Genomic DNA, 24,975 nt, shown 5'->3' with positions numbered 1-24,975 from the left:
ACCGGGCATAGTCGCAGATTGTCGCTAGAACTTCAGCATCGACCAATTAGCATTATTTTACTAGCTCTCGAGCCCTTCAGATACTCCTAAGTAGATGGGTATCTATAGATAGTCCTAGCGAGAAACCCACAGCCTTGGGTAAAAAACCCTAAGGCACATACAAATGCTAGACGTAAGGGACATTGGCCTTACTACCCTACACCGCAAGATACCAGCACGCATTACAAAATCCAAGGGATGAACTGACTACTTTTAGTAATACCTGAGTGCATTCCCTCTGCTTTTTCAGGCACAGATCTCTTTATCTTGACTCCCAGAACGTGACTCTTTTCTCCGTTTCCCAATCCGGACATATATAGATCTAGTTCCGCCAACAAGACCATGACATCATAACATACGGAAAACTCTCGCGCATCGAATTACTGACCCAAACCTGACCGCAGCCATTAATGAATCTTCGATCAAATTATTTGTTGAAAGAATTAGTTGCAGAGCGCAGGAACTTTTTTTTGACTGGGGTCGAAGCGGGGAATTGGAAGTGCACTATCCATTCCGCGCATATTACAGTCTCAGTAAATATGACATTGATATAAAAGAAATAGAAAATTCATATGCTCGTACTAGGTATCATATACTAGGCCTTGAATGTTGAAAAAAAAAATGCCTATAAAACCCAGAAAATGCATGCCTGTACAATCAGGCACAAATGATGTAAAGTCACGTGCGGGTGTGGGACTCACGCGTTTCCCGATGTTTTGATGCCTCGACTCTTGCCGACGACGGACATCCTCAGCCCACCGACGACAACCAATATCCACCGACTCCACGCCAACTTTCAATGCCGCTGTCGCTCCGGTCGCTATCCTAATTCGGGCTTTGTCGCCCCCCGTTTCACTCGTTCAATCTGAATATCGACCTCAACCGACCGACAGCTGGGAATCGCGTTTGTTTACATCGTCATGGCCGCTAGTGGCGCGAGGGCGCAGAAGCCCGTGGGCTCTGCGGCATGGATTTCCACGGAGAAGGAGAATTTTACGAACCTGCTCAATCAAGAGATGGAAGAAGTGGAATACCCGGTGCGCCATGAGATGGATTGGTTGAATGAACATATGGCCGAGATCTTCTCCAACAACCAATTGTCCGTTGCGACCGACATACCCCCCTACATCCGTTCCCGTGCTGACACCTGCATAGCAATTTTACGGAAGCTTTTAAAACCCCCGGGAAGCTTAGAGGCAAGACGCCTCGAACTGCACGCAAAAGGGATCCTGCTGAGAGCCGAGTAGTATGTTTCCCATTATCCCTGGCTAGTTTTCGGCTATACTGACCTCTTTAGCCCTTGAGTGAGATCTTTTCAACGTCGCATAATAGGTTTGAGGATAAGGTTGCAAGTCCAACACCTCACCGCTCCCCTGCTAAACAAAAGGCCCCGGTTTCCGTGCCTACTCCTGCTCCAGCTGCCGCTACACCTACAAAACCCAAGCACGCTACAGAAAATGCCCCGCAACTCCAGTACCCTGATCTCAGCAAGAACATGAACTCTTTCACGACTTACAACACGGACTCGGGCTACCATGGAATGCCGGATGAGGGCGAGGAGGAAGAAGATGACGATGTTGTTCTGACACAGGTGCAGCCTGAATCGCAAACATCCACTCAGCCCTTCGACAGTCAGCCCACCCCTAGAGATGTACAGGAACATCGTTCTTCGATTAGCCGCCGCTCCACAGGCGCTTCCTTCCACTCAGCCAACGAGGACGTTCAACAGCGCGGAAACACGGTGGAGCCTAGGCAAGTTGACTCAACTCCGAAAGAGGTCACAAAGGAACATACTCCCCAGCCACTGCCGAAGGCGAAGGAACCAGAGCCAAAACCAGAAAATGAGGTGCAGCCTGAACCTGAACCTGAGCTTGAGCCTGAGCCTGAGGTGGAGCCTGTACAACCAGACGCGGAGCCCGATGTCGAAGACGACGCGAAACCTGAGTCGAAAGAGCCAACAGCAGCACTGCAGCCAGAACCAGAACAAGCAGAAGAGGCAGAAGAGGCACCAGAAACTCAACTACCAGAAAACACAATATCGTCACCTGCAAAATCATTTCCTATGAAAACTCCCGCTCCCCAGCCGTCGGAGCCTCATGAAGAAGAGAAGGATGATGCAAAGGATGATATGGCCCTTGACGATGAAAATTTGGATGATGTTGGCTCGCCTTCGGATGGCTCTACTCCCGATCGCCCGCTGATCCGTAAGAGCAGCCTTTCTTTTGCCTCACTCCCGGCTCGCGAGCCCCTCATGAAAAAGAGTCTGGGTGGTTCCCGTATCTCCCGAACAAGCCACATTGATATTGCCAAGATCAACAACACCGGGGGCTCTGGCTTCTTCGGTAGGCAGACTGGTGGACACAGATCAACTCAGGCTGCTCTAGATGAGAATGCGGCACATGGTGAGAATATGGACGTCGATGATGATAAGGAGGGCTCCCAGGAAGACACGGACGCAGACACAAAAGCTAGCAAGCTTCACAACAAGTCGTCTACCCAACGATTGCATGAGAAGATCAGTATGCTTGGCAAACTTCAGCCATCACGACCTACGAAGTCAATTCCGGCGGTCCAGGGCTTGTCCTCGACACAGGTAACCTATCCGGAGCTTCCGTCCTCTAAAGCTGATGCAAAACCGGAGACGAGCTCCCAGAAATCTCGCGAAACGCCAGCTCCAGAGCCCATGGAAATGGAGGATGATGATTGGATCCGGCCCTTGAGCTCACCCTCGAAGGCAAACTTCCCCAGAGGCCAGACAGCAGATGCTCCAGAGAAACACTCTGGCGTGGGGGTAAGCCATAACATTGACCATGAGGGTGCTTCTGCTGCTCGAAAGGAGAGTGCAGCCCCTGAAGATCCAGCGAGATCCAGCGCAAAACAAGGCTTGGAAGCGGTTCTTGGCAAATATTCGACCCCAACGTATTCGTCCCCTCAGCGCCCTAGTCACCAGGCCAAAGCCTCCACTTCACATATGGATAGCCAAGTGTCGACCACCCCTGCAGGCTCTCCTATCGCTCAAGACGGACTGGTGAGTGCGTCGAAGTCCAGATTACAATCCATCGTGAGGTCTGCTAAAGGCCTTTTCACGAATTCTGGTGGCGTTGCTGCGGCTGCAAGAATAGAGGCCTCTTCCCCGGACGAGCACAGAGTACAGCGCAGCGAGCGTGTTGAGCCAGACAGAACCAGTAGGAAGGTGCCACGGCCGACGCGGGACCACAGCCCCCCACGACAAGAAGGCCGCAGAACACGAAGCTCTACTGAGCGGGAAGAGCGTCGAAAACAGAAGGAACTTGAAGATCGCCAACGTGAGGAGGAAGAAGAGCAGGCAGAGAGGGTACGGCAGCAAGAAAAGGAGAAGCAGAGAGCTGCTCAGCTCAAGGCTGCGCAAGAGAAACTGCCGGCTGAAAATGAAAGTCGCAAGGCTCCGGTTGCACCAACTCCGCAGAAGATATCACAACTACAGAAACATTCATCGAGAGAGCCAGAGCCTAGCTATGAGGCAACCTCGAAACCCACCGCCCGTCCGTCTGTATCACAGCAGCAGCAGTCAACCAGGCAACGCCCTCCCAGGCCTACCCGAGAAACTCTGCAAAAGCCGAAGCCTCAACCCCAGCCCGTGTCAATCCGTGTTGGCAGCGCTCTTTCTCGTCAAATACCCTTAGCCTCCTCTTCAGTGTCCGGTGCGACGGAGTCCAGTGTTCCCGCACCAACTCCCGCTTCCGCTTCTAAGCAACCCACCTTGAAGAAGAAGGCGAGCAACTCGTCTTTGCACACGGCGTCTTCTAACAGCAGCTTCAAGAGCTCTGTCTCCAGCCAGACACAGAGAAAGGCCCAGCTTGCAAGTGAGAGAAAGCGAGAGCAGGAGGAACGCGAAGCGCGCCGAAGAGAAGAACAAAGACGCGAGTTGGAACGCAAGCGTGCTGCGCAGCAACAGGAGGAAACACGTCGACAAGAGATGCGGAGTCGCGCGGAAGCCGAACGTCGAGAGCGACTTGCTTCCGAAGACCCTAAGAAAGCCGCCCAGATGCAAGCCATCGAGAAGCGGAGACTAGAAAACGCTCGCAGGCTTGAGAGACAAGGTAGCCAGCAGCCTGAGATGGTAAGTCCAATACTAGTGTCAATGCGTCGGCTTTAAGAACTATGCTAAAGATGAATATTAGAACAATGCGCATCCGCCAGAAAGGCCGGCTTCGCAAGCTGCTCGTCCCGCTTCACGACTGGGCTCCATGCAGCCATACAACCGCACAATCAACCCACCTCAGCCCAATCCGGCCAAACCACCCAAGAGAGGGCTAGATGATGAGCCAGGTCATCGCTCTGCAGCACCGAAGCCTGGTGCTATGCAGCCTTCTGGCGAAACTAAGCGGAGGAGAACAGAGGACGAGCACAATCCCGTTATGCGACCTACGATGGCCCCGCCGATCCGTCAGTCGAACATCCGTAAAGAGTCGATGATCCGCAAGGTAAGAATCCAACAGCTCTTTATGATGTTTTTTCTCGTGGTACTGACGCGACTAGGAACCCACAAAGCCCTCCATGTATGGCCATACACAGCCTGGTTCTTCGATATTCAAGTCTGCTCAATCACAGCGACCTGCACATCCGATGGACATGGCCAAGTACGCGAGTGGCAAGATACCCTTCGCGGAGCCGTCGAACGCCCCCCAGGCGGCGACGCATAAGACCCCAGTTGCCGGCTCATCCACTCAGAAGGCTGCTCACAAGCCATCGCCGAACTATCCTAATGGCGAGAATATTCATCTGCCAGAAATCGCAACTGACAGTGAAGACGAGGACTCTGATGCCGAGATGCTCCCCGTGCCGAAATGGGCTCAGCCCAAGGAGCTCGAGTCAATTCTGCGGCAGCAGGAGGGCTTGGAAGCGGATTCCATTTTCGGGCCCATTGCTCCGTTCTCGCTGGAGGAGACGTTCAAAGCTGACAAGAGGATCAAGAAATTCCGCGAACGCACCAGCAGTGCAAATTGGGCTGGTACTGATGCACTCACTCAGGAAGAAATCCGACGGGATCTTGCTGAGCGACAGCGTTTGCGACTTAACGGGGGATGGAGTTTCAATTAGTGTCCATTGCATGGGTTTATTTTGATACCGTGTGGTTTTTTATTCTGGTTTGTTTTAGTAGGAGTAGACTTATGCGTTGGCATGACTGGTCGGCGTTATTGAGATTGGACACTTCTTAGCTGCATTATGAACATTCTAATCATGCATTGACTTATGTTGAACTTTCATTACTGTGTGCGTCTAGATCATGCTTACTTAGTTTATGCTCAGTATGGTGTTTTGACTACAGTCCTTGATTCGCGTTATGTTCCTTAGCTGTAGTGATTGGTAACGTAATCTAATAAAGATTAGGCCTATCCAACGTTTATATGTAACCTACAACGGTACCAATATATATATATATTCGCACACACTGTCCATGTTTCAGCACAGAAAATAAAACTCTAACAATATATTAAGAAGCTTCTTTAATACAGGAAATTGTTCCAAAAATTAACAATAGGTAAAACCAACCAATAATCCTAGAAGATAGGCTAAAAGCTCCAAAGCTACACGACTGTATATGGAGCAAGAACAAGGGTTATAACACACTTTATACCTTTCATTGATAAAACTTAAAACATGTAGCTTTCCCAATAAGAAGCATCATTGGTCTAGTGGTAGAATTCATCGTTGCCATCGATGAGGCCCGTGTTCGATTCACGGATGATGCACTTCTTTTTTCTCCTCGTTTCTTTTTTACTACACTTAAGTATGCAATAATCTATACAATCATCACTGCCATTCAATATCATTTTTTTTCTCCCCTCTTTTTTCCTTTTTTGCCACCCGTCAAGTAACTAAAGACAGACTACCCTCTCTGGACAATCAACCCCACTTCTTCCTAGTATAGATCATACACCACCGTACAATGAACTATGTACACCTATACATATCCATTACGACAGACAACAATCCACAGTGCTCTCTCTCCAGAAAACCCTGGACACGGACGAATCTGACCGGGTCAGTCGCCGCGATGGAGATGTAATGTTCCTGCCGTTATTGTGGAAGTCGAAGGATCCCGAGAAATATCTTTGCGAGTTCGAGTGTGGGGTTCTATTGCTCATGTTTATGCTTCTGATCCCCGGGTCTCTCTGTGTATTATAGAGCTGGGGGGCTGGGGATGGAGTTATCGGGTTAGTGAGGCGGCGGTGGATATGATTGTATTGGGGCTGCGGGGGGAAGGGTTTAAGGTGTTTGGGGCGGATCCGGGGCTTTGTGCGATGGAGGCGAGCTTGAGGGCGACGGGGGAGGAGGATTGCGTGGGTGGCTTTGGGAGAGTGGGATGAGAAGTGTGGGAAGGCTCTGGGAGATTATGGGGTTGGGCCTTTGTAGGGGTTGATTCATAGATAAGCGGTTGAATGTGGGAGGGTTATGGGGTGGGAGATACCTTCTATCATTCAGTCTGATGACAGCACTGCCAATATCAGCTTCTATGTATAAATAAAGGACAGCTACTAATACAGTCATCAAGTCATCATTTTGGATATATTAGTCACGCACTGTACATCTGTGGTACATACGACCAGGTCTATTATACACAAGCCGCTATTTTACTCCGCCTCCGGTTCAATATCGCTGGCCCCGTCATACCCCTGTTCCATGGCGTCCGGGTTGAGATTGGCCACGTCCGGCGCAATGCCATCCTTGTGTTTGGATTTATTATGAGAAACCGTCCTCCAGCCGCACGGCTGAGAGGGGTCCTTGAGATACTCAGACATAGGGAACTAACGCAATCAGCTTCATGCCAGGCCTCTGAAACATGGATTTTAACTCACATAATGATCGTTCTTCTTCATAGTCACCACCCAAGGAACATTGTCGAATGTGACCGCCCGTAGTCGGAAATACGTGTTGTCAGGAATCTTGCTCACTTCCTTCACGAAACTGTCAAGGTCCGGGGTCGGTACTCCGTTGACGGCGGTGATGAAGTTGGTCGGAGAAAGACCGTACTGATATGAAGGAGAACCACGGCTCTAATGATAGGTTAGCCATCAATTATTCCCACCAAGAGGAAAGGAGAAAAAAATAAAAATAGAATAAAATAAGAAAGAAGAAATACATACTCTTGCGCTCACATAAATCTCGCTGTGCAGCTTGGAGATCTGCTGGCGGACAGCGTGGTGCGGCTTCTGCAAAACGGCACCGCAGAAGACAACCGCTCGGTCGGTTTCAAGGTCCGCCGTCGGTACGGTGGGCACCTGGATGCGCATTTCTTGTCCATTCCGGACAATCAGAGCCTCCAAGAACTCCTTGTCGTACATCACGTCGAGTTCGGAAACGCGCGTGATCAGCTGACCATCCAGGGTAAGGATAATATCGCCCTCCTGGAAGGTGTCGGCCGTGTTGTCGAAACCAGAGGGCGGGCAGTCGACCTTGCGTACCATGAACAGCTGGTGCCGCGATGGATTGGCCTGCGTCACCTTCTCGATCCATTCCTCTGACACGCCCATAATGCGGGCCTGGCTCATCTGGACCACGTAGCTCTCCATGTTCAGGATCCGCAGCTCGGGCATCACGCCCTGCTGGATCTGGGACACGACCGGTAGCAGCGACGGGGTCGCAAATCCGAGGTGATATTCCACATCCTTATGCGAGCTGGGGGTGCGCTCTCCCAGATAGTTCAACCATAATGCCTGAACGACTCCGTCTTCACCAATCAGAACGCCGTTGGAGCACTGTCCACTCAGGCCAGTGTCCACCGTGACAGCATCCAGGTTGATGGCCCGGTAACGTGGTGCAGACGCATTTGCTGGGATTGACACGGTTGTGATGTCGGTGACAGCTGTCTTGGCCACTACAATGCGGAAATTCTGGTTAAACCCGACGAAAATGGTGTCTTGGCCCTGCTTGATGTACTCCGTACTCAGCTTGGCGCTCTGCACGGGGGCCTGCACCAGACTGGGATCATACTGAATGATGGTGTAGTTCTGCAGTGGGTGCAAAAATACGACCTTGGCATTGACAATGATCGAGTCGGCCACGGTAATATTGATATCGCAGAGGTCGTACGGAACAATGGCTCGCGATACGACAACCAACCCCTTTTCCGCATCCACGACGAGCCCAAATCCAGTCTTCTTGGCCTGGGGGTAACCGTCCAGCTTCAAGGGCATGGTGCAGGACACACGCACAAAGCTGCGCACGATCTCTGAGGCTGCAGGCTGACTCACGCCATCCAGTTGGATGAAGTCGGCCTTTCTGGGTACGGGGGGGAGGGCCGGGACGGGATCCGCTAGATCGGAGAAGTCCCAAAGACCAGTCTCGTCATTGCGCACCGCCAATCGCATCTTAGGGTGCCAATGGCGGTCGATGTAGACGATGCTTGTGCCCCGCGTGTGGAGGTCCCGGATATGCCGATAAGAGATGACCACTCGCGAGCGGTCGGGGATGGTCTTCATGACTTCCACAAACTCATCCAGGTTTCGCGTCGGCCGTTTGTCCACGGAATCGATGAGCCATCCGGAAAGAGTGTTTTCCAGCTTGAAGGAACCGGCCGCTTCGCAGACGTATACACCGCGTGTGGCAATAGCGTACAGTCGCGATTGCTGATAGGATAAGTCATGGAACGTGCCGCCGGCTACGGTCACGAAGCGATCAGGCGTGATGGCATGCAGGTCGCCCACTTGGCATTCGATCTCCACATCTTGACCGCCTCTTTGCACGAGCAGACGCACTGTCTGCCCAACGCTCGAGTCCAGGATATCGTCCAACCGGATAAACTGTGTCAGAAGCTCACCATTGACCTTCAGGAGCACGTCCCCCTCCTCTAGTTTTCCATCAGCGGGTCCCTCAGGCAGGATGATTTCTGCCACCAGCATGCTGGTCTCTGTGGGGGCCGCTTTGCGCACGGTGGCTTCCCACTCTGGTGTCAGGCCCAAACGGCGACACTCGTCAAAGGGTTTCAGGATCCACTGGGTCTGGATAGTACCTCTACTGACAGGCTCGCCCCGGCGAATGCATTCCAACGCACGCAGCGGACGATCCAATGGAAGGAAGTAGTCCGTTGCAGCCCCGTCTGCACGGCCACCGGCCTGCAGCGCAATCGCATGACCGTCGATATTCACGACCGGACTACCAGAACTACCGCCGCTGGCAGCTGCAGCGGCCTGGATGTAGTTCGTATTGAAGTCGCTGTAGCCTTCGCCGTATTCTGGTGCATTTCTATCCAGTCGACTGATAACACCCGACAAGATACTCAATTTTTCTCCTGCATCATTACCAACGACCCGGATCTCCGAGCCTACTCGTGCAGCGTCGGGCTGGAGCTTGAGCTCCGTTAGATTCATATATCGGATGGCTTTCGGGTCGAATTTAAGTATACCAAAGTCGTGTACAGGGTCTCGATACACGGGACGGACATCGCACTAGGGAAAGCCCATTATCAGCATCGACTACGGTAATATACCCGGCCATACAGCTTCCGCGAGAGTTAGGCCTATGGCTAAACTTACTTCCTCATGATTGTCAAAGATACAATAACCCCAAAAGGGACCGGGGCAGACCACATGTCGATTAGTCAAGATATACCCCTTCTCAGCATCGACTACAAAACCGGTAGCCTGACTACTCATCGATAATTCTGTATCAAAAGAACATGTTTGACAGAAGTGAATGGAAACCACGCTTTTCACAACCTCCTCGATAGTAGCTTGCCACTCCGGCGAATCAGCCTGGGCGGGCCCAATGGGCAATAGACGGCTCGCATCATCCTCATCCTCAATATCGTAGACGGTCCCGTTGGCCGGAGTGGAGTCCCCGGGGGTTAATGCAGAGCTCTCGGGCTTGAGGTGTTTAGCCGGACGCTCGGCGGGCACGATGGAGCTGCGCTTGCGTTTCGCGCCGGCATCTCCGTTCAAATCCATGGCTTTAATCGAAAAATTCTTAGATCGCGAACGAGGGCCAATAGAGGGTACGAGCGACGCGATCGATCGGATAAATTCGTGACGATGGATGCTCTGAGCGGGAGCTATGGCGTATGACCAGAGCTGGGGACCCGGGAGCTGATGTGCTAGTGGACGGCGGGAACGACCAGAGATTGACCACGCAGCGCTTGAAGACGGGACTGGCGACCACCGAGACGCGGCCAATGAACCACCAGACTCCGTCGAAAGGTGCTCCGTAGAAAAGGTAGAATAAGAATGATAATAATAATAATGAGGAGGCGGCGGCGCGGCGGGAGAGGATGAAGAAACCGTAACAGCAGCAGTCGTAGAAGTAGTAGCGACAGACAAGCTCCTTCTGCACACCAGGAGCGAGGCGAGAGACATTCACAAGACCCCCCGACGGTCTCAGAAAGGGAAGGATAAAAGGACAAAGAGAAGGGTTGGGGGTCGGCGTGGAAAAAATGAAGTCAGGCGAACTGCCGCTGGGTTGGAAACACTGCTGCACCTCCGGCAGGCGGAAAGCCTGTATCCGGGCCCCTGATTGGTCCATTCCCCCCTCCGCGGTGGCTGCAGACGATCAAGTGATTTGGAGCTTTCCATGTCTTCTGACCGTTGATATTAAGATGGTCGGTGGAACAGTCAGGGAGGAAAACAGGGAAGTCTAAGCATAAACCCAACGTTTGTCAAACTTTCAGGTGGTGGGAAGAAGCATCGTCCCTCACCCCCCAAAGCCCTACAGCAACTTACTACTACTAGTACACATTGACATGGTATCATTGATGTTATGCACGGATGAAACCGATTCAGTTTTACAGTTAACTTCACAAAAACCAGTAAATGATCCTTGTACCCATTGTTCCTTATCCCTACCTGGATCCGGACATTTTATTAGAAAACCTAGCTGGTTCCACAGGTGGACTTCTGAGTCTCATATACCTGGGGGCACACGGCATTCCCCTACCAGTTCCCTGCGGAAGAGATTTCTCATATACCCTTGGTATCCGACCTTTGCTAAGGTGTGCTCCATCAGGATTCATCCGCGGGTTAGTTTGCAAGCCACATTAGCAAGGACAGTTCCGGGTCATAGACAGACAATTTCGTGAGTGTGTTGGTGTCCGGCTGTGGCGTTGAATGTGAGTCTCAACTGAAGAGATAGCGCCTATGGAGCGGTGTTCCCCAACACTGCACTGAGCCCGAATCGCCCAATCTCTCGACACTCGGGACTGCGCGCACGTGTGAATTATCGGTTCATTCCAAAAACATTGACTTTGCTCAGACAACGGTCTCAGTAGCTGGAGAGGGGCTGGGTTTGCCGTTGCCCTGAGGTGTTCCGGCGGTGCCTGGCGCCGTGCGTGGGAACAGCTCAGCGAGCTTCTTATACATTTCGTTCATAGACGGCATGTGTGGGGGCGGCGTCATGATACTTGGTGCTGTAGGAGGCACTCCTCCAGATTTCTTGGCGCGGTCGGCGATGGTTGCCAGGTATGCCAGATTGGCCTGCAGACGACGCATACAATCGATGTATTCCTGACTGGGCTTCTGGGTTGGTCCCTTTGCGGTGTCAGGGGTCTGATCCGACGGCGGGTTCGAGTCCTGCGGCTGAGCTGGAGGACCACCCGCCTTGCCTGCTGCCTGTAGATTCACGACCTCTTGCAACAACATTGAATTGATATCGAGCAGAACGGTCACACGTGCTTTCTCTCGGGCCGTTGCGGGCGATGGAGTCACCGGGGGCGCAGACGCCTGTTGAGGGTTCTGCTGTGGAGCGGGCCTTTGAGGCTGCGCGGGCACCAGGTTATTCCCCGAGATTGAAGCCATATTTTGAGGAAAGGACGGCGCCGTGGTTGCCGGAACGTTCGACGCGGGTGTCGAGGTCGCTACAGTCTGCGGGGGCATAAATTGGTTCATGGTCGCGGGAACAGGTGGCTGGGCAAAGGGCGCAGAGAAGTTGGCGTGGGGTGCTGCTAAAAGTGAAGATCACACATTCCGTTAGCGGCTTGTCACCGACGTTGTTGCTCAAAGGACGCAAGGCACAGAACAAAAATCGAGGACATAGCTCCGAACGATAGTTCCATGGCAGATCCCCATCAGACCAGAAGTATAGCTCTCCATGTGCCACTAATGGATCGTGTATATACCGGTAAATCTTTGAAACTAACGATCCATAGCATTGCCCAAGGGGGTGGCACAGAGGGTCGATGGGAGCCCCGAATAAAGAAGACAAAAGCCAAGCTAGAGCCACCCTTAAAGGACAATAAAGTATAGTCCAAGGAAAAAGAAAAAGAAAATAAATCGAAAGAGGAAGTACGACGTACCAGAGTGTTGGGGGAAACCCGCCGGCATCATAGCTCCACCGGGAGCGCCTGCCTGCATCGGCATGGCACCAAAGGAATGCTGCTGTGGAAGATGGGAAGGAGCCTTTTGCTGGGGGTAAGAAGCGATCGCGTTCGGATAGTAAGAAAACTGCTGTGGACTCTGGGAGGTAACCGGAAAGTGTTGCTGTTGCTGTTGCTGCTGCAACATAGGGAAACCGGTCGCGTTGGGATCCATGATTCCTTGGGGGTGGGAATGTGGTTGGACTGCAGGGGCTGTCTGTCGAATAAAAAACGAATAACAGGAAATAAAAAAAAATCAACAAAATGAAAAATACAAAATCAAGAATAATACAAATTGAAAAAAAATATATATATAATAAAAAAAATAATAAAAAAGGTATTAATTTTGTAGTCGGTCACCGCACGGACGACAATGGGACGGGTTGAATGAGAACTGTGAATGAGAGTCGCTGACTCGCGGGAATTCAAGGGATGCCAAAGAATCGCGCCGTTGAACAGATTCCACAAGGTTTTCTGGAACGATCCGCCGAAATTCAAGAAAAAAGAAAAGAAAAAGAAAAAAAGGGTTGTAATGCAAAAAGGACCGAGGACGCGGAATGATTGGCGGCGATGGTGGTACTATGGTCCTAAGTTAAGGGGGGCGTGGTGGGAAAAGTCGGTAGTAGTAATTTAAAAGGAGAACAAGAGATTGATTGAGGGAAACACGATCGACTCGAGCAGTCGACGAGTGAAAAGAGATTTGCTGATCAGCCTTTGCGGAGAGACGAACTAATGCAGTGGATTCTCTGGGCGGTGGAGTCCAATTGGAGAGGAACCAATTCCAGTCCCCATAATCGGTGTTCCGATTTAGCTTTGGGGCGTGTTTGGGAAAAGGTGAAACGTCGGCCGGTAGTGAAACTGTTTGGAGACCTGATTCTTTTGAAATACAGAGTATGTATGACAGGTGATGGTGACGCTTGAGTTCGAGAAGGGAAGGAGTTGAGGTTGTAGCGAAGATGGAATGTGACGGAAAAAGTACGAGGCAGCTGATGAGTATCATGCCTGAGGAATCAGGTATCTCTTATCGTGGCCTGTTCTGTACTGTTGGGAACAACTGGTCATGCTCCAGGGCTGCCGGGAGTTACCTCAGGCATCCAATAGTTGCTGCCTTCTACCCGTCCAAGCTAGACCTGTTCCTTAACCTCCTTCCTGCCAGACAATATCATATATTGGAATCAATGGTTAAGTCGATACATCACCTCTACCAACCATCCCACATAATCAATACAATGCAAAGAATTCTCGATACTTTTTCTACGATGGCGAACTAGCTCCATCACACTAGCAAAACAATAATTTCTATCACGTATCTAGAACAACTTTAAACCCGACAGTCTTTCCCTGTCGGGTAAGTACGTCGTCTCCCGTCCTCTTCCCAACCTCCTGATACTGGCCTGCAGCGAACTACTCCTGGGTCAAAAGTACATGGTAACATAAATCCATAGAAGCCTGCATCCATGACGGTGGCGCTGCGTAGGATCCCCCGGACCCCAACTACGCGGCCATGGTACTGGGAAACGCTATTTGAAATAGCTATCCACATAGTTCAGGGCTGGATAAGAGCTTCCTATCAAAATGAAGGATAACAACATCAGGTTGAGATAAGGGTAACTCTGGAACGGGTACGTGCGGACCGAAAGGCACTTGGTTCCGATGCCACTGGTCTGTCACCGGTCATCGTAGCTATTTCTGTAGGATGCAATATTCTCCTTGGGGTGCCGTATGGAGTTCTGCTAGCCCTTACGGGTCGTATCTTCCGAGCTTCTTACAAAAGGATATCTGAAAGACTAGCGAATGGATTAACTGAGCCAGGAGATGACTCGTGTCCACTGAACAACAGAACGATAGACATACTGTACGTTCGAAACGACGTGACTAGCGATCCTGTCTAGCGGTGATCCACGCCATGCAACAATAGTTTCAAATAAGGTGTCATTAAGATGATCATATTCTCGAGTGGGTGTTCGTTCTCGCCATGGGTGATCTCGAAGCCGGCTTCGCTTCCATCGATCATCTATCTATCTATCCACTGAGCAGCGCATGTCACTTCACGCGTGAGTTACTATTTATTTCGTTTTAGATCCAATTTGATAGTGGATAACGTACCAATGGGATGGGCTCCGACAATCACTAGCTTAGCTCAATCCCTACAGATTTTTAGGCCCGCAATTGCCCAGTGGGACGAGTCATATAGATCACAAAGTTACTACATCCGCGATGCACATCTATACCATTTATCGCTGACACATCAGGTGAGCCGCCTGGAAATGGCAGACAGATGAGAACGCCACAGCCGCTGAAAGAAAAATGATAGGATTCGATTAATTTTCTCTTTTCATTTTTAAAATTTTATTTATTTATTTTTATATTTTTCTCTCTCGAAATATCTTATTTTTGTTCTGTTCTGTTTTATTTTATTTTTTTTTCTTTTGACTCTCCCCATGGTTACCGCGTGACAACCCATTGCTTTGGGTGTCCCGAACGCCTAGTTCGGACAGTTAGGGCAGGCTGTCACCACACCCTAATCCTTCTATGTAGGTTGTTTTGAATTCCGCGTACCTACTTCATGAAGATCCTCAACCACCAATCTAGCTCTAATTCCACCAAGCCGCTAGTCAAGAACAAAGAAACGACTTTGAAGCTTAGGTACTAACACAGTAGGGACGTACTAACTCATTCAACCGATTTTCAGCGTGGAGACTTCGAAGTAGAGTGTCAACTACCGATAGTGATTCATCATTCTTCGAGTGGGGTTTGAGCGTCAGGATTCAGCCATCCAGAGTCAGAGAACCAATGGCCAATAAGGTTCCGTCGTATACTTTCTCTTCTTCGTTTCCTGCTTTTATTTTATTTTATTTTATTTTTATTTATTTATTTATATATATATATATATTTTCAATTCAATTGTCTTACATCAAAGCTTCAGCTGATGGAACTGGACCCATGGGGGAGTGGATTTGGCTATTGCCACAGCTTGGAACACCAAGAGGGTCAATTATAGTAACAAAAACCGAGGAGAAAGCAGGACCACTTCCCCTCCTGCGACAGAATCATGCCCCAGAGAAGAGGGACTCTGAGGGAGCTCTCGTTAGCGCCAAAACCCACTATCTACCTACCCATTGAAGCGAGTCATAGTGACAATTTGACATCCTGCCATGTGGAGTCCCACTAAACTTTCCCAAGCGTTGACTCTTGAGTTGTCCAAAAGGTAGCCCGAAGGATTTTTTTTTATTATTTATTTTATTCTATTTTACGAAGGAAAAAAACATAAAAAAAAAAAGAACAATACCCATTCAAAGAGCTGGAACTCGCTCGAAAAACCCTAGCCCCGCAACTGATTTCCCATACCAATGATATTTGCTCACTTAGGCTTCCTGGTCAATCCGGACTACAATCGTTCGATGGGCTAACCCATACACATCAGGATGGTCTACAGTTAGGCCTAAAAGAAATAAAAACCGTCCCACAACGTCATCCGTATTGTCTTGCATACGTCTTGCATCTTTTCCCCCCTGTGGATATTTGGTGGAACACGTATGGGGCTTATTGACTTGTCTGCATCGATTCGCCTTTGTCAGGACCCTGCGACGGAAATTGCCGTATCTAGATCGGCACCGGGGAGTCTTTTTTTTACACTAACTTCAATCATTTTGACTTTTTCTACCCTACTATTTTGTCAGCAGGGACTCCACATCTTAGTGGCGCAAATGCATATGCCTGACACCCGATGCGCGAGGCAAGGGGGGTTTGAGGGCCGGCCGCAGCGACGCTATTCAGTTCTATCGAGGAAGATCACAGCAAGAACCACAGAGATGAGCCAACATGGGAGGGAATCGTGACCACCATGATCCCTCCGGCTGGGACCCCTCCGGCCGGAAAAGATCTCCAAGGACCAGGGACCATGGCTCTGGGCCTCGCTACGAACCGTGCAGGTGGGAATTGTATGTTCCTCTAGATTATTGACTATAAGGCGTCTCGGTGATTTTTCTAGTCCATGAGCTATTCTTTTCGTGGCTTTCGACCAGACGCCGAGCTCAGCCGAGTGTTTGCCACGCTCGATGAGCTGAAACAAGGCTCATACTGCATGACCGCATCATGAAGAAATCTATCTTGATTTTGTCTCGTGTGACTATCAGGATGATGCTATACAGGTTTAAAGAAGATACCAAAAACAGGGTAAAAGCGTGAGAGAGCGCAGCAAAAATAGTATAGTAGTAAAGAAAAAAAAAAGCCGGCTTGAAATCTAAAGCGAACAACCTAGCATGGAATGACATTCTGCAGAGTGCAGACATGATCCAAACGCGATTGATCCAGACTTTCCGCCATCCAGACAGCCGATCATTGGGGGAGTAGGACAATGCAGTAGAGTCATTAGTTCGAAAGCCCAATGCATGCGAGCGGATCGAATGCTGAGCCACATACGGAGTAAGGCCACGCACATTCCTTCTCTGACACAGCTTTGGGCTGATTTAATTTATTTTCTACGGTTTCATTACGCTGTAGATACACTCTCACCCCTCCTGCGAAAGTTGCTTTTTTCCATTTTAGTTTTTGGTATTTTATTTTATTTTATTTTCTTTTATTTTATTTTCTTATTTTATTTTTCAAAGATTGGTGCTGGCGTCTCTCCCTCGACGAAGCGTGTCCCACGCATATAAAGCGCATCGCAGCATCACCAAAGGAGGATGCGAGAGTGGTTACAGCTCAGGAAGATCCCGTAAGCTTATTGTCGGTGGATCCCCGCAAAACAACATCGTCTCTTCTGCACCTTTCAGAAAAGTAATGCTGGTTCTCGTGCCCAGGCAATAGAGATGTCTTCTGCGCGTATGTGCTACTGCCCTCCTCCCGAGCAACCTGATTGGCAACAGGTGTATTAACATTTAACATTTAGGCGATCCCCAGTCCCCAACTTTCTTTGAACAGAGGTCAATGCAACCACAGACCATGGTACTGTCACTACTGCCCTTACATTTTCTCTCAGAGGTTCCTGATTGACTGACTTAACCAAGGCCCAGACACCGATATCTATGGATGCGCCGCTGGACGGACTCTCCTCGTTGTCCTCGGCCCATTTTGCTCTCATATACATCGACGAGAATGGCAAGCTTCGGTTTGAAGCATCACCTTCTATTGCGAGCAACTGCCAGTCGATTCTGTCTCCTAACGTAACCGATTCCTTCCTAAGAGCCGTGGCATTGTCGAATAAGGGTGACCCCGGCGTGATAGGTAAGCCTTCTTTACCGACCTACAAGGGCGTCCAAGTTGACCAGAGCATGCAGGATCTCCGAGATTGAACCAAGAACATATGGGGGGCAGAAGCCCCATGTCGCCCCAATCACCCGGCACTAGTAACTTGAGCCGCAAAAACTCAATGTATGTGGCAGAACTCTCCTTGAGAACCAGTGATCGTCTGACAGAATTAGGTTTCAAACGCACCAGGACGGTCACCAGGCCAAGAGAAAGCGGGTATCTCACGAGTGCGTGGTCCCGATGAGTATCAACTGTCACCAGAAAACCATGTTGCCGATCCGCAACCACGGTCTCCTGCGTAAATACTACGAGAAGGCATTCGAGAGCCTGCAGCAGATCAACTGCCGTATCCTTGCCAAGGCCTATATCAAGCTTGTCGAGCCCCGCAAGCAGGTCAATTATCCGTATAACGGACGCAAGATCATCTCGGGCTCCTCGCAGCAATTTGACCCCGAGCTTACCAAGCCTGCTTGGTGGCCATCGGGCGTCACCCATCGGGAGCCTGACCATCTGCTTAAGGCCGAGAGAATCCGACTCCTAGTACACATTCTCTGCGAACTACGCAGCAGTCACGCAATCTGCGTCGATAAACTGAGAGAAGCCGACCAATCCATCCGCCGCCAGATCTTACCTAGCGAGCGGTTGCATGTCCTGGACGAGATATACAACGTCCGCGAAGAAGAGGAGGCCTTCCTCGACGGCAGGACAGGTACGTACTACCCCTTACCCCTCTAAGTAGGGCCACCAACTAACACCCAGCAGATGGACAAGCTGTAGTCTGCGTATCCCGGGTCAACCTCCCCGACATATCCGAAGCCCAAGCCATGGGCTCACCAGGCTCGACCATAAAAGCCGAACTCAACCCAGTCTACCGCAAAGAGGTCCCAGACATGGAATCCCACACCTCCGTCTTCCCATCCACAGGGAGCTCCCCGACAAGCGACACAACCAAGCACAGCATAGCGAGCACCAAGTCCGCCAGCAGTGTGAGCACAACCTGGGACCCATGTCTCCCACCATCCCTACCCTCCCTAAGTACGTTGAAGCGTACCCGGCCAAGCGAGAGCTCATACCCCCTGGAGTTCAACACGAATATGTTCCAGCACGAGCCCCCAACCACTGTCTCCATCGACTCGCACTATCCGTTGAAGTACTACAGTGAGCCTCACCTGGGCCATCAACAGCACTCGCAACCTCTCTCTGTGATGGGGATGACGGGGCCAGCGGATATGGGGTGTGCGAACCCGTACTATTTCACCAGTTATTAATGAGTCATTTTCTCTTTCTTCTCACTTCTTCTCAAATACGCCCGCTCACTCACCGACTTATCCACCTCGCCTCGACTCGACTCTCCTTTCTCATTCTCCTTGACTCATAACCCACACATACTCACGTTTAACGTCTCCAATTTCCTCAATCTTCAATCTTCACACATGACCACACTCCTTTACCACCAATTTCCTTTGTATCTGTTTCCAGCGAACCGGCGTCCAGGGGTATTGCATTCATTCACAACACCAACATCAGGAACTCTTAAAACATAATAATAGACTTTCGGACAGCGACCAGCACCCAAGACCACTAATAGAGAAGAGGGGGGGGAAGAAACCCAGGTGTACATATTCACGAACATCAAATCCAACCCAGACCCAGACCCAGACCACACAAAAAAAAAAAAAAAAAAAAAAAAAAAAAAAAAAAAAGAAAGGAACAAAAAAGGAACGGGAACGGGAAGGGTAACAGACACGGGCACTATACAAATCTAATGTACTGGGAATCAAGAAACGACGTCAATTAGAAATAAATCTTGAAAAAAACAAGACAAGACTTACCACTTCACTTACCTACTCCATGGTCCTCTTTATACTTAACAAAAATAACGCTCCACAGCCCAAAAGATAAGTAAACACACGTAAGCAAAAGGTAAAAAGCAAGGGATGGAGGAGGGGGTAAACTCCCAACGGCCAGACCGACAAGATCTCAATTCAATTTATTCCCAAGCCTAGATCTCAATCTTCAGGCTGCATATGCATTGGGGGAGGTTGCCTATCTTGTCTCCTAGCATATGGCCTACCTAAAACATAACATATAACCCTATTCTAGTAGTATGTCACATTGCATCGTGACATTGACCATTGGCCCTATTATATAGTATAACTTAAGCTAGGTAGTTTAGGTACTGGTACTACCAAGTACGTAACCTAATATACCCCCCTATTTATAAATCTAGAAGTGCAGTGCACAGATCTCCGTCCCAGGGAAACAGGGGAGGTCCGAGCACGAGGCAACCTACCTACCTACCTACATACATACCTACATACCCTACTCCTTAAACAGGCTAAGTACATGCAATAAACCGCCAAGTAGGCTATATTTGCACGAAGTATATCCATCGGACCATCCCACATTGCCAGCTGGCTTCTCGGTGAAGAAAACCCTGAACTTAATCTTTGGGGAGAAACGGACCGATGTATAGCGCCTCTTGGCTGAAGATGAGATCCACTCGTTCTCCGGGAAGGAGACATAATAGGTGAGTCTGGTATAGGGTGCTGGACTTGGCAAGGCGTTAGTTCAACTTAGTTGGTTAGAATCCCAGCTCTATAGGAATAGGTGATTGGGGTTTCGTGGAGGTTTGATTTGTAGTGTAGTTATGGTTTATGTGATTTTTCTTTTATGGGGGTTTACTATCTGGTTGGAGGGTTTTATGCTTGTTTGGTTTCATTGGAAGGCTGGGTTTTGGTTTTGGTTTTGCTACTGGGTTGGTTGGTTCTATGAGCGCTGTTGCGGTGGATGGGATTTGTTCTCTTATGAAATTATGATTGATTGATTGGAAGAAGGGTTGTATTTCCTATGATAGCTATCGATAGCAAAGTATATAACCTTTATTTATAAGTGTAAAAGATTTATTTCAGATATATATCCAGAATACAGTACTTATGAGACTATACTAGCCATATAAATCGAAGAGTGTGTGGAGCATTACAGTAAGAATAACCGTTAAACCTTGGTAAATCCAACAAACCAATTCTTATGGCATTTATAGATAAACCTAGGCCTGAATACACTGCGAGTAATAAGGGTTCCACTTCTTGCAGGTCAGACCCTCCTCGCACTCGGTGCTACCCTGATAGTTAATACCGCCGCACTGGTAGTAGACTTTGACGCGGCCGGTGGCGGTTGAACTAGGCTGAGGGATGAAGTCAGTTGGCGTAGCTGATGAAGAAGCAGAAGGAATGGCGGAGGAAGTGCTGGAAGAGGTGGCCAAAGTAGTGCTTGGAGAGCTGGAAGAAGTAGAAGAAGCGGCCGCAGTGCAAGAGATGATAGCGGAAGAAGAGCTGGAGCTGATGCTGGTGCTAGTGCTGGAAGAAGTAGTAGAAGAAGAGGTGACGGCAGCAGTAGTGGTAGAGAGGACGGCAGAAGTGGTCTCAGGTGCAGGTGCAGAGGCAGAAGCAGAGACAGAAGTAGAAGTAGAAGCAGAAGCCTCACCTCCCAAAACCTCCAAAATGCCCTGGTACGCGGGCTTCTTTTCAAAGTTCTCGTCCCAGGGGCAGGCAGCACCGTAGCCCGGGAATGTGCTGGGCACCCAGGAGTACTTGTCGGTCCAGTCCCAGATGGTAACCCCGACACAGCCCTCGGTATCGAGACAAGCACCGACGATGTTGGCGAATTCGGTGCTCTGCTGCTGCAGGTTGGCGTCTGTCGCCGGGGTCTTCATACGCACGTCCACCTCGGTGTAGGCGACCTCTACGCCGAGATCGGTGAAGGCCTTCAGGTTGCTGGCGAGGTCCTTACGGGCGGGGGTTTGGCCGACGGTGAAGTGGGCCTGAAGACCGACACCGTCGATCTTACCGCCGTAGGACTGGATTAGCTTGACGATGTTCTGGGCGCCGGTGGACTTGGAACCGCCCCACTCGATGCTGTAGTCGTTGTAGTAGAGCTTCACGTCTGGGTCGGCGGCAGCGGCAGCTGCGAAGGCGATAGGAATGTAGGCCTCGCCGATGGTTTTGTACCAGATGGAGTCGCGGTAGGAGCCGTCGTCGGCCAGGGCTGTTTCGAGTCAATATCTATGCTTTAAATAGGCGTGCTAGGAGATAACAAAATTACCCTCGTTCACTACATCCCATGCGTAGCATCGTCCCTTGTAGTGCTTCACAACGTTTGTGATGTGGTTCTGTAGAACGGCAATTAGGGTTTCGTTGGTCCAGGACCCGCTCGAGACTGTCTTCATTAGCACCCGATATCTACCATCACGGAGGCACCCGTAAAATAGAGCATACCCCAGTTAGGCAGCTGCTGGTGCCAAACCAAGTTATGGCATCTCAGCTTCTGGTCATTGGCGTCAGCCAGATCGGCAATGACGTCGCCCTTGGTGAAGGAGAATTCATTCTGAGACGGCTCGGTTGAGTCCCACTATTTGTTTCATTCAATTACATTAGCTATTCATATTCTTTAGATCCTTCAGGAAGGCGACTAGGCCTCACCTTCTGCGAATTTCCAGGAGTGATCTGGCCAAAGTCACCCGTGTTGTTCAGCTGGGTGACATAGGAGGTGTTGGTGAGCTCCGGGTTATCGGTTGCGGTACCGAAGTAGAGGAGTCCCTTTGCGACGGCGGCATCATGCAGACCAGCTGCTTGGGCACTTTAATTCTTCGTTAATATCTGTACTCGGCTTGAGATTCAAAGTTGTGTTAGGGATAACAGGGGAAAAACGAACAGATGGGCAGAGACACCCACAGCCAGCGCCGTGGTCAAAGGCTGGAAACGCATAGCAATTATTGATCGACGAAAAGAATAAAGAAGGTAAGAGTTGGACAATCTGATCACCAGGATCACAGCTTAAGGAGTGAAAAGAATTGACAGGAGAAATGCTTATGTCGAGGTCGACTCCAAACAACTTATACGAATTCCCATTTAGACCAAAGTCGACCCTCGCAGCCAAGCTGAAGCAAGCTAAATTAAACCATGGATGGCCTCTGCCCTAGACTCAGTTTCATTCATCGGCATCGCATGACTCCATCGCGGAGAATTAATGCCGGACTTCTTCAGTGGTTCGTTTTCATTCATGGACTCGGCTGTTGGTCCGTGTGTGGTTTAGGATCCAAGTGTCCCCATTAATCAATCTGAAACGGTTCCACGCCGTTACTGACTCGGATGCCAGAATGTCTCGGGCATTTTCAGTACTTATAGCCTAAATCAAGTGGGGATTCTGCATGGACCGGCGGTTATTTCTCCTCTATGGCGTCGTTCTGGATTTCAATAGTGGATTTAGGTCGATGGATAGGGATGGCTCCACTATCTAGAGTCACGGATAAATGTCGGTTTCGAAAAGTAAATTAAGGGGATGGGATCCTCTCGACTATTATGGATTGACGTCCGATGTTAGCGGCACTTCGGTCAGCTGAGGTTCTATTCATGGCATTCGTTCTATTCTAATATTGTACGAACAGATATATTATCATCATCATAACGGCATTCGGTCTATGTTCCCGACGCATGTTTGGGGCACGGTCAGACGCAATGCATGGCTCCTATGAACAGGTGGGACCGAGCTGGAATAGTGGACGTCCATATTCATGCCTAAGAACTGCATGGGCAAATATACTCGTGTCCATGTGGTGAACCACTGACGGTCGTTGGCGGAAGAACTCCACAGAGTAGATGTTGGTCTGCCATCTGCACTCATAGCCTAAGAGCCTTCTCGCTGAAGCCTCAAGTCTTGAGGAGGAGTTGCCCTATGGCTTCCTGGAAGAACGGGACGAGCATTCTCAACCCTGCTTCCTCTTCTTCATTTCCGCAATGAATTGGCCACTCTTCGCGGTCGGCACAATGAAAAACTTCACCAATTGATCCACAACTTCAACCTTGCTGCCGCTAAGAATCTGCAGAAGTGGCAGTTTCTTTCCGGCCTTGATCAATCCTCCAGTCGCAGTCTCCATGAAACAGTCCACGCCCTTAATGGTATATTCGTTCTTTGTATCCCAAGGCAAGGGGAATATGTATTCGAGATGGTCCTCAATGCTGTTCATCTCAGAAAACGCCTTGATAAAGTCTGACTGGGCATCCATGGGATAGAGGAACACAGCAGGGAATTCGAGGGTGCTCTCGGGAGAGAGAGAATCGGGAACAAGACGAATCACTGCATCTTCCAGGTCTGCCGGATGGTCCGTCTTGCGGGTCCTGATCTCTCTAGCCTTCAGTGCAGTATCAAGCAACTTCTTCTCCTTGCTCTTTCTCTCTTCCTCCGCCTTGCGCTTAGCAGAGTTGCGCTCAAGGGCAGCCTTGCGCTCGGCGGCCTTTTCCGCCGCCGTCTGAAGAGACTTATTATTCGGGTCGATAGCCAAGCCCCGCTTCGCCGCATCCTCAGCCTCAGCGAGCTTATCGAGCTTGAGACAAGCCATAGCGGAACGATAAAATGCCTTGATATTCTTCGGATTCAACTTGAGAGTCGAGGCACAGTCAAGCGTACATTGCCGGTAATTGCCTAGAAAATTAGCACCTCACACAACCCATGACAACAGTAGAAAAAAACCTACCCAATTCCAAATTACACAACGCGCGATTAATATGAGAAGCCTCCTCGACCTGGCGGAGCAACTTCTGCTCCGCATCCAGATCCTCCGGCTTCTCCCACTTATCCTCTTTCGCGAAGATAACAGTAATAGCCTTAGTATAAAACTCCTTGGCATCGATCCATCGCAGCTCCTTCGCAGCTTCGTTACCCTGTTCGCGGAAGTTCTGCGCGACTTCTGCGCGCGTACCCTCATTCTGCATCGCATGAAGGGCATCTAGAAAGATATTCTCGCCATCTATACGTAGCCAAAACGTAAGCTCAAGCCCACCTCAGTAGCAATTTACTCCCACCCCCCCTCCCGAACATCCATCAAGCACATAGAGATAACAAAGATTGGAAAGAGAAACATACTCTCATCCCCCGCCTTATCAATATCCGTCATAAACAACGGCGTCTTATTCAACATGTCCAAGAGCTCGTCCGTCGTATGCGACCGCACAGCCTCCATCTGAGGTGGCATCTTCGGCGCGTCGGGATTTTCCTTCTCGAATTCCTTCACTCGCTCTTTATTCACTGGAAATGAGGTCTCTACCTCCTTGGCCGGCGGGGCATCTTTCGTCTCGGGAGTCTGCTTGTTCAAGTTGAGCGACTCGTCGAAGTCGTCAGGGAGTTCTTCGATCTGGCCCATGGTGACGGATATTATCTCACAGTTGCGAAAAATAGCGGGGTGGGAGTTCCAGTGAAGTCGGTCATGGAAATCTGTAGCCGTCTCTTAGGTCAGCAGACCCACCACGCACTTCGGCGTGTTGGTCTGCCTCACCTCAACGATAATTCCCACCTCAACGATAAATTTG

General features: G+C 50.0%; 6 protein-coding genes and 1 non-coding gene across 7 annotated transcripts; 3 read left to right on the top strand and 4 right to left on the bottom strand.

The window, feature by feature from the left end:
- The first annotated feature begins 801 nt into the window (after positions 1-801).
- BDV27DRAFT_123752 (uncharacterized protein) lies at positions 802-5,341 on the top strand. The gene is made up of 5 exons (XM_032065935.1): positions 802-1,138; positions 1,195-1,285; positions 1,337-4,138; positions 4,200-4,502; positions 4,558-5,341. The coding sequence occupies exons 1-5, from the start codon at positions 960-962 to the stop codon at positions 5,116-5,118; spliced, it is 3,936 nt and encodes a 1,311-aa protein (XP_031930542.1). The 5' UTR covers positions 802-959; the 3' UTR covers positions 5,119-5,341.
- A 359-nt stretch (positions 5,342-5,700) lies between these two features.
- On the top strand, positions 5,701-5,771 carry BDV27DRAFT_t58. Its single transcript has one exon. It is a non-coding gene; the product is annotated as a tRNA-Gly (tRNA).
- An 882-nt stretch (positions 5,772-6,653) lies between these two features.
- On the bottom strand, positions 6,654-9,965 carry BDV27DRAFT_142743 (putative nuclear serine protease HtrA2/Nma111; the record flags this gene model as incomplete). The annotated part of the gene is made up of 4 exons (XM_032069996.1): positions 6,654-6,827; positions 6,879-7,076; positions 7,167-9,467; positions 9,555-9,965. 4 exons carry the CDS (start codon positions 9,963-9,965, stop codon positions 6,654-6,656), a joined length of 3,084 nt encoding a protein of 1,027 aa, XP_031930541.1.
- A 704-nt stretch (positions 9,966-10,669) lies between these two features.
- BDV27DRAFT_123749 (uncharacterized protein) lies at positions 10,670-12,928 on the bottom strand. The gene is made up of 3 exons (XM_032065934.1): positions 12,303-12,928; positions 11,017-11,951; positions 10,670-10,819 (listed from the first exon to the last, which is right to left on the bottom strand). Exons 1-2 carry the CDS (start codon positions 12,534-12,536, stop codon positions 11,259-11,261), a joined length of 927 nt encoding a protein of 308 aa, XP_031930540.1. The 5' UTR covers positions 12,537-12,928; the 3' UTR covers positions 10,670-10,819; positions 11,017-11,258.
- A 3,255-nt stretch (positions 12,929-16,183) lies between these two features.
- BDV27DRAFT_142741 (DUF2841 domain-containing protein) lies at positions 16,184-18,879 on the top strand (the record flags this gene model as incomplete). The annotated part of the gene is made up of 6 exons (XM_032069995.1): positions 16,184-16,196; positions 17,253-17,308; positions 17,371-17,587; positions 17,641-17,734; positions 17,785-18,320; positions 18,374-18,879. The coding sequence occupies 6 exons, from the start codon at positions 16,184-16,186 to the stop codon at positions 18,877-18,879; spliced, it is 1,422 nt and encodes a 473-aa protein (XP_031930539.1).
- A 1,742-nt stretch (positions 18,880-20,621) lies between these two features.
- Positions 20,622-23,021, bottom strand: BDV27DRAFT_71787 (putative endo-1,4-beta-xylanase). The gene is made up of 5 exons (XM_032077397.1): positions 22,325-23,021; positions 22,093-22,249; positions 21,889-22,021; positions 21,716-21,829; positions 20,622-21,658 (listed from the first exon to the last, which is right to left on the bottom strand). The coding sequence occupies exons 1-5, from the start codon at positions 22,375-22,377 to the stop codon at positions 20,661-20,663; spliced, it is 1,455 nt and encodes a 484-aa protein (XP_031930538.1). The 5' UTR covers positions 22,378-23,021; the 3' UTR covers positions 20,622-20,660.
- Position 23,022: 1 nt separating this feature from the next.
- Positions 23,023-24,855, bottom strand: BDV27DRAFT_71778 (HSP70/90 family co-chaperone CNS1). The gene is made up of 3 exons (XM_032077396.1): positions 24,533-24,855; positions 24,144-24,416; positions 23,023-24,091 (listed from the first exon to the last, which is right to left on the bottom strand). Exons 1-3 carry the CDS (start codon positions 24,807-24,809, stop codon positions 23,376-23,378), a joined length of 1,266 nt encoding a protein of 421 aa, XP_031930537.1. The 5' UTR covers positions 24,810-24,855; the 3' UTR covers positions 23,023-23,375.
- Positions 24,856-24,975: the final 120 nt, after the last annotated feature.

Source organism: Aspergillus caelatus, assembly GCF_009193585.1.
Source record: "Aspergillus caelatus strain CBS 763.97 unplaced genomic scaffold BDV27scaffold_35, whole genome shotgun sequence".
NCBI classification, from domain to species: Eukaryota; Fungi; Ascomycota; class Eurotiomycetes; order Eurotiales; family Aspergillaceae; genus Aspergillus; species Aspergillus caelatus.
Note: the sequence above shows the minus strand (reverse complement) of the source record. Positions and strands in the feature narration are given on the sequence as shown.